This window comes from Lactuca sativa, chromosome 2, assembly GCF_002870075.4.
Source record: "Lactuca sativa cultivar Salinas chromosome 2, Lsat_Salinas_v11, whole genome shotgun sequence".
NCBI classification, from domain to species: Eukaryota; Viridiplantae; Streptophyta; class Magnoliopsida; order Asterales; family Asteraceae; genus Lactuca; species Lactuca sativa.
This window is the reverse complement of record NC_056624.2, coordinates 137,234,283-137,242,919: the sequence shown is the minus strand read 5'-3', so window position 1 is coordinate 137,242,919 and position 8,637 is coordinate 137,234,283. Positions and strand designations below refer to the sequence as shown.

The 8,637-nt window shown below is 35.6% G+C and overlaps 1 protein-coding gene across 1 annotated transcript; it reads left to right on the top strand.

The window, feature by feature from the left end:
- The first annotated feature begins 1,777 nt into the window (after positions 1-1,777).
- Positions 1,778-4,158, top strand: LOC111913012 (metal tolerance protein 4). The gene is made up of 8 exons (XM_023908736.3): positions 1,778-2,076; positions 2,212-2,464; positions 2,555-2,733; positions 2,808-3,006; positions 3,082-3,260; positions 3,335-3,485; positions 3,563-3,696; positions 3,790-4,158. The coding sequence occupies exons 2-8, from the start codon at positions 2,278-2,280 to the stop codon at positions 3,967-3,969; spliced, it is 1,209 nt and encodes a 402-aa protein (XP_023764504.1). The 5' UTR covers positions 1,778-2,076; positions 2,212-2,277; the 3' UTR covers positions 3,970-4,158.
- The last annotated feature ends 4,479 nt before the right edge of the window (positions 4,159-8,637 follow it).

Genomic DNA, 8,637 nt, shown 5'->3' with positions numbered 1-8,637 from the left:
AATTAAGAATTCATTGATCATCTTATAATCACTACTATGGATATCTAATTTATGCATGGAAGTATGTTAGATATAACATTTGCTTCTTTGGTTTCTAAACATATATGTTGTTAAATATAGCCAATCATGAGTACGGTTAATGTCTTTGCAGTCAAAGTGCGAATTGTGACTTCCCGATTTCCATTAATAGTATCAGTTGATATCGTCATTGATGGCTATGAAAATGCGTCTATCAATAGGATTGTAAATGAATAGAACGAACACAGACAAGGGTTGTTCATGTTCGCTCGGTTAAGTTAGTCGAACAAACGAACGGATACGAATGGATAAACGAACGAGTTTTCTTGTTCATGTTCGTTCGTTTAACAAATTACATTGTTCATTTGCATTCGTTTATGTTCGTGAACATACTAAATGAACATTAACGAACAAAGATAAGCAACCATCATTGAACATATATCAACATAAACAAGCATATAATATAATAATGCAATAAAACATACTTGAACATATATGAATATAAAAGAAACTTAAACTAACGAACATAAACGAATGTTCACGAACATAATTGAACGAACAAGAACAAAATCATTGTTTATGTTCATTCATTTAACTAAACAAATGAGAATTTGTGTTCATGTTCGTTTATTTAGTAAATCAAATGAATATAAATGAACTTCTCGTCAAAAGGTTCACAAAAATTTCATTGAAAGTTTGATTCATTTCCAGTCTTTTATATATATATATATATATATATATATATATATATATATATATATATATATATATATATATATATATATATATATATATATATATATATATATATATATATATATATATATATATATATATATATATATATATATATATATATATGAAAAAAGAATACTACAATTCAAATAAATAACTAAGCAAACTAATATGATAAGATATTATTAAGTTGGTTTGAGCTAATCTTGATGGATTCTTTTTGGGAGGGATCTTGATAAGCCTTATCCAAGGTTGGTCCAAAGATATAATGTGTTTCATATATTCTTGGAGTATTGGAACCCTTAGAAACATGAATCTCGACTCGTTCGGGTTTCCCACCGTCTGGATCGAGCTGCCTGGTTATAGAACAATTACAATTGACAAAACTGGGATTTGAAATTATTACCGGTTACATGCATGTTTGTCTTTCTCTTACGTTAAACTACATCTTAAACATTAAACATGTAAATTGATGGCAAAGCTGTATCAGCATTGGAGCGACATTGCAATAATCATAAGTGCTTTAAAATATAGTTCATTTAAGCCTTTATAATATATAGATGAAATATATACCCTCACGAGTCACGACCTTGCTGCGATAAATATTCATGCATGCATGGTTGAACGAGACGTAAAATATGTGCAAAAAGTTACTATTCGCGCATACGTAGCGATTATTTGGTGGTAACAACCTAAACAACTTAAACTAACATCGAGGAAAATAAAGTGTTCCCGCGAATGTTTAGCGGTGGTTCCACGTGTCAGAAAAAGTTGTTATCGCGAGTTTTCAAATATTTTTTTTAACGATGTGTGGTTATTTTGTTAGATTTGAAAAAAAAAAATTATTTTAGTGAATATATAACTCGTAAATTAAACAATAAACATTTTTATTAGTATATTTTACATAATAATTCAATAGAATAATCATGGAAATTTGTGGGAGATGATGTTGACGTAGCAGGCAACTTAGGTATGTGTGATTATTCTGAAAGTACGTAGAGAGAGTCTGAAGGGACAACAATAACAAATCAGTGCTCTCAATACCAAACATTTGTAATCAATTCGAAGAAACCAACAAATATTCCGATCGTATTCAGCAAACCAACAAAACACAAAACAACAAAAGTTTCAGAAATGCGATATGCACATGATTTCTACCGACTCTACGACGTCCACTTGCATACGCATGTACCCTTCTTTACAATTTTGTTTCACGAGAGAGGTGTGGAGCAAGCTTGGTCGTATGCAACAGGCGTGTTTCTATATAAGTTCTTGATTTGTTCAAGACAAGTAAATTACAAGCTTTTGAATGGTGGTACATTTGTAAGTTTGCTCAAAAGATCAATTATTAACGTGATGTGTAGATGTGTGACACCAGGTGTTCGACGATTTGTCTGAGAGAGAAATAATTAATTTGTCGTAAAGTGTCAGATTCATTTCTTAGATCATTGCTTTCAGGATAAAAGATGATTGGAAGTTTTTTTGGTAATGCTTAGAGCTTTTAGTTTCAAAAATTAAAATCAAATGGATGCAAAAACACCATTGTTGTCGAGTGACGATGATTCAAAGCACATACGAAGGAACAGACGTAATTCAGTTACTAGCCTGAGATGCGATTTCTTTTCAAAATTGCCTGAAAAAGTCCGACGTGGCCTTGATCCTGAAGCTCCATTCCAAGTCGACCTTTCAAAAACCATCGGACTAATAGAAGGTAAACAAAAAAAAGAACTTCAAATTCATCTATTCTTTTCATCAAATTTCTTCTTGTTCTTGAGATTTATTACATCGTTGATTCATTCAGGGGAGAAAGAATACTACGAAAAGCAATTTGCAGCTTTGAAATCTTTTGAAGAAGTTGACTGCTTACGTGCGACACCCAATGACATAAACACTGAAGAAGAAGACTTGATAGAAGAAGCTCAACACGAAAGAGCAATCAACATCTCCAATTGGGCAAACATCTTTCTACTTGCACTTAAGGTAAACAAGAACTTCTAATTTCTAATTGATCCAATATATCATCTTTCTCATCTTTTTTCTCAAACGAATTCCAGATTTATGCAACAGTACAAAGCGGATCATTAGCAATTGCAGCATCAACCCTAGATTCTTTACTTGATCTAATGGCAGGTGCTATTCTATGGTTCACTCACCTATCAATGAAAAGCATCAACATTTACAAATACCCAATTGGAAAATTACGAGTCCAACCTGTTGGAATCATCATATTTGCTGCAATCATGGCCACTCTTGGTATGTGACTATGGAGGGTATATAAGTAAATATGTAAAATCTTCTCAGTTATCACTTAACATGATGAATATGCAGGATTTCAAGTCTTAATCCAAGCAGTTGAACAGTTAATTAGGAACTCACCTTCTGAAAAGATGAATGATTTACAGTTGATTTGGTTGTATGCAATTATGTTAACTGCTACTGGTGTGAAGTTGGTTCTTTATATTTACTGTAGAAGCTCTGGAAACAAGATTGTTAGAGCTTATGCTAAGGTGTGCAATTAACTTGAGTTTTGGATATGAATCTCTGTAAAGGGCAATTTAGTAATTTGATGTGTGATTCACAGGATCATTATTTTGATGTGGTGACAAATTTGGTTGGTTTGGTTGCTGCTGTTCTTGGTGACGAGTTTTACTGGTGGATTGATCCTGCTGGAGCCATAGTTCTTGCTGTTTACACAATTAGCAATTGGTCTGGAACTGTTATAGAAAATGCAGGTTAATTTGACAAAATGTCCTTCAATTGTGGGCCCCATTTGATGTACTAAAAATTTACTTATTTATATATTTTGTAGTTTCACTAGTTGGACAAACAGCACCTCCTGATTTTCTACAAACACTGACATATTTAGTCCTGAGGCATCATCCTAAAATAAGCCGTGTGGACACTGTTCGTGCATACACATTTGGTGTTCTTTATTTTGTTGAGGTATGTAATATAATATGTTATTTAATTATTTATTTATTTAATTTAATGAATATTCGAATGTTGAGGAAAGAGTGTGTTGTTTGTTATGTTTAGGTTGATATAGAATTGCCTGAAGATTTGCCATTGAAAGAAGCACATGGGATTGGGGAATCGCTTCAAATCAAGATAGAAGAATTACCAGAAGTGGAAAGAGCGTTTGTTCATCTTGATTATGAATGTGATCATAAACCAGAACATTCTGTTCTTGTTAGGCTTCCAAACACTCAGCCTTGAAAGTTTAAAAATCGTTATGAATTTACGTTTTTAGCCCTAGTTTGTAGTTGCTTTATTGAAGTTTGGGTTGTTTTAGTATTTTGGGAGGTGAATCATGAATGTTGATGTGAGGATGAAAGCTTTTGGTGAAGTGTAACTAATGTGAAGTTTGCATCAACATATTTTGAAATATTATGAAGGTTGGATACAGTTGAAAATGGCTTGTTTCAATTCGGATTAAGTTATTTTCCATATTTTGTTCTAATTTTCAAAGATGTTCTTTGTATGGAATGTCATTTACAAAGATTTACGAAAACACTTTGCAAAGAAAATTTTCAAAATTGTTACTTAGTTTGTGACAAACGTACACCTTTAAATAGGCGGGATCATCGTTATTGAGTTGGAGTTCGTAAATGTGCAATTTTCGAACTCCATGGTTATTAAGGCTTTTCCAAATATATATATATATATATATATATATATATATATATATATATATATATATATATATATATATATATATATATATATATATATATATATGGTTTTATTTATATATATGGATGGAAAGTGATCATTTTGGTGATTATTAGGAGTGTCTAGGAATAAAATTATTCAATTCAAACCAACCAATTCAATTTAAACCGATTCATTTTTCATTATATAGCCAATTGAATTGAAATGGATGGTTCCAAATTTTTAATATCCAAATTCGATTGACCGTTAGATAACCACCCAGATCCAATTCCAAACCGATCTAATCTAGTACAACTGTTATCCAATTAGAATGATAATTGGGTATATTCGATTATTATTTACCTATTAATACATATTTTATAAAAATAGTTATTTATAACACTTATATTTTCAAAACACAAAATTTACCGTGGTTGCACAACTACTGTGAAAATCAACCATAATAAAATGCGATTTAACAAAAAACCTTTTAAATTATCATAGTTAAAACTGTTTGGTATTACAAAATCAATATCAACAACCACATTTAAGAGAAAGGATTATACCATCTTCTCTAAATCCAACACACTTCATCTCTCACAAGGTACTCTAGACATCAACTCGAGTACCTAAGTACATAGTACAAACTAAGTAAATCCAAAGACTCATGAGCTATTTAGCAAAATATTCCAAACATGATTTCAAAATAAATTTGAAATATATAACAACGTTATAAAAATCTAAGCAGGTCATAAACTCCAAATTCACAGGAAATCAACCTACCAGGGACTCTACATCTCGAGTCCCAAAAATCCAAATATCACACAAAAATATTATGCGATGCCAATAATATCACCGCCTGTCTAACTTCGAATAACCTGCTCACTACTTTTTGCTAGTAGTGCCAACATTTTCATTTAGACTTAAATATCCATAAACTATGAATACATTCATATCAAAAGCACTCAAGACTCATCACAAAGTAAGGCCAATCCAATCAAATAACACTATACTCAGAAATCTCCCATGACAAATAAATATCAACACCTAAAAAAAATGTAGTCCTACAACACCCCGTAAGACACACTAAGAAATCAACTCACCAATAAATCAACCGGCCTTACTGAAAATAAGTAATAATCAATAGTAATTAGTCAAAGCATTTTAGTCACTAAAGTTCCACTTCTAATAAATCAGAAAACTTAGGAACTTAGGGACTCACGTTCTCAAATGTAGTCTTACCCACTCTTATCACAACCATACGGGCCTCGCCCAAGTGTCTCACATAGTCTGCACAACCGAACGGGCCTCACCCACGGGTCTCACCCAATCAAGTTCTGTACATGTCTAACCTCGCCTCGGTTCCAACGATACTCATCCCAAACGAAGAGTAATCCTTTGATAATATTGTTCGCCTCAAACCAGGCATGTGTTGATCTTCCTTCAACCCAACGACCACCCTTACCATGACCTACCTCATTCTGGTGAATGCTACAATTACATCGTAGACTTACAACATTTCCTCGCCAACCTATCATCCTAGTGTATGCTACGGCTACCCCGCAACATTACAACACTCCCCTATCAGCCATGAGCCCGACTCATGGTCTTTTTCTCCATCTACCATGCCAACCCACGATCAAACACTGGTCAAAACCACATTGACTGCATCCCAATCAGGTGTTCAGGTCATGATTTGAACCCTAAAGCCTTAATTAGACAAGAACAGACAAGGAGGCTCTAACACAACCCTCAACCTGGATCCAACCTCATATATCCTATGCTTAAAAAAACTAATGTACCAACCTATCGCTAGAAGTTTCTGAACCCCCAACCTTGCGCGACCTCCATCTAGACTACCACTTGAACTGGCTTCCTTCTTGACTAGGATGTGGAACTCTCCTTGGCTTCGCACCTTGTTTAATTCCCAAAATTCCAAATGGTTCTCCCCCACATAGATATAACTATACCCTGCCAACCTCACTAAGACAGCGAATAGAGAATCCCCTTCCCCGAACCGGTGAAATCACCAACCCGACATCCTACATACAGAAGAATCCATGCATTCTAACCATATTCAACCAATACAATTTCGAAATTTTCTTGACAGATCTAATTTTAGAACAAACCCACGCGGCCGCCATCATCATCCACTTGCTACCGCTCCTTTCATAGTAATGGTAGCGATCGGACTCAAGAGTCCTTCCATAAACAACTACCATCCCTACTGAGCGACGCAAACATTTCAGAACTCTGGCTTCATGGCTGGACTAATCATGCTAATCTGACCACTAATCTTCCAAGAAGTACCCCTAAATCACCTTCCCTAATGGCCCACAACAACTACTTGACAATCTAATTCCAGCTCAACAAGATGTACCCCCACTCATAACTCTCGACATACAAAATGGCATATAATGACCCTTGATAATATTAAGCAGACAATTACAGAGAAACTAAACTGAAGATAATGCCTTAAACATACAAACACATGATTCAAAAGCACACACACATACACACACACACATATATATATATATATATACACACACACACACACACACACACAAATAATAAGGCATGAAGAAAACAAGAGATAACATATACGCGATAGCATCTTATGAAACTCTGGCCTCCCCTAATTGAAGTTGCAATGTTCGGCTCCTCGCTGCTCGAGCTTCCATCCCGCCCTCACGACCACCAACGATCCTCAAAGTAAATAGATTTGGTGTATACACTGCTCCACCCATCAATCTCGGACAATCGACCTTCTTTTGGCCCACCTGGTTGCGGTGAAAACACATCGGAACCAATCCACAAGGGCAATCCCTACTGAAAGGACCCATTTGACCACTACTGAAACATCCCTTTCCTGTCTCCCGATAGTCTCCCTCATGGGTCCTCCCATACTTGGCACAATGGCCCCACACCTGATGGCCTCCCAGACGTGAATCCTGAGTCTTGGGCCTCTTTGCCTGACCCACCGAGATTTGAATCTGCTCTGGGTTCCTCTTCCCGAGGTGCTCCAAATCAATCTTCTACTCCCGGGCTCTAGCAATCATATCATTAAGGTTCTTATACCCTGAAAAGCTCACAAAATCCTTGATGTCATCCCTCAACATATCATGACACCTCATGTCCTTCATCTCCTTGTCTACGATATACGGTGGGACCAAAAGAGCCCTCTCCCTAAACTGGGCGGTGATCTCCGCCACAGTCTCAGTCTTCTGGCGAATGTCCTAAAACTCCCCCGCAAAGTGCTAAAGCTTAATAACTTGAGCAAATTCCGCCTTAAACCAGGTAACAAACTCATCCCAAGTCATCGTCTCAATGGCTTCGCCTCCCAAAGCGAAATCTACCTCCTTCCACGAATCTCGAGCTCTGCCTTTTAGAAGACAAGAATCAAATCTAACCTTCGATCCCTCAGGGCAAAAACTCATCTGGTAAGCGTTCACCATATCCGCTAACCACCTCCTACTAGCAATGGGGTCCTTCTGCCCAAAGAACTCGGGAGCTCCATAAGCATGCAACTCGCGGAAGGATCAAATAGACTGCCGAATGAAAGACTCTACCCTAGGACCACAAACAGACAAGGAATAGAAAATAAGGACAAATCAGTCATTCTAGGGCTATATGATCCCAACTGTATACAATTTTTAAAGCATCCACTTTGCAATTACTGCTACCAATACATATTCCCAATCTAGCATAACATCCAATGCTTCCTAGGCTATAAGGCATCACATATCAAGCCAATCTATCGTGCAATTCCTGAAAGTATCCCTAGCCTTATAGTAAAATGCAACATTCATATCATATAACATATCAGCATGTATGGATATTTTAGGAATCACTTACTTGAGCTCGACTGATTTCACTCACCATACCCCCTTTTTCTTTATAAAAGTTCTAATAGAAATTTCTTATCTTTTAAAATATTACCAACTCCTCAGTTTGAGTTCAGTCACACCTGAGAGTGTGTCCGAATCCCTCAAACCAAGGCTCTGATACCAACTTGTAATGACACAAAAATTATAAGGTAAAATTTGTATTTTAAATTCAACCATAAACACCATTTATGATTTTTCAGTCATTGAAAAGTATATCAGAGTCAAAAAATGTTATTAGAGTATAATCCCAAAATCACAAAGATGCAGAAACGTGGGTGGATGCGCTGCCATCAAGCTGGGCCATTCTCTTTTGAACCGGAAGTACCTAAACCATAACCATAAA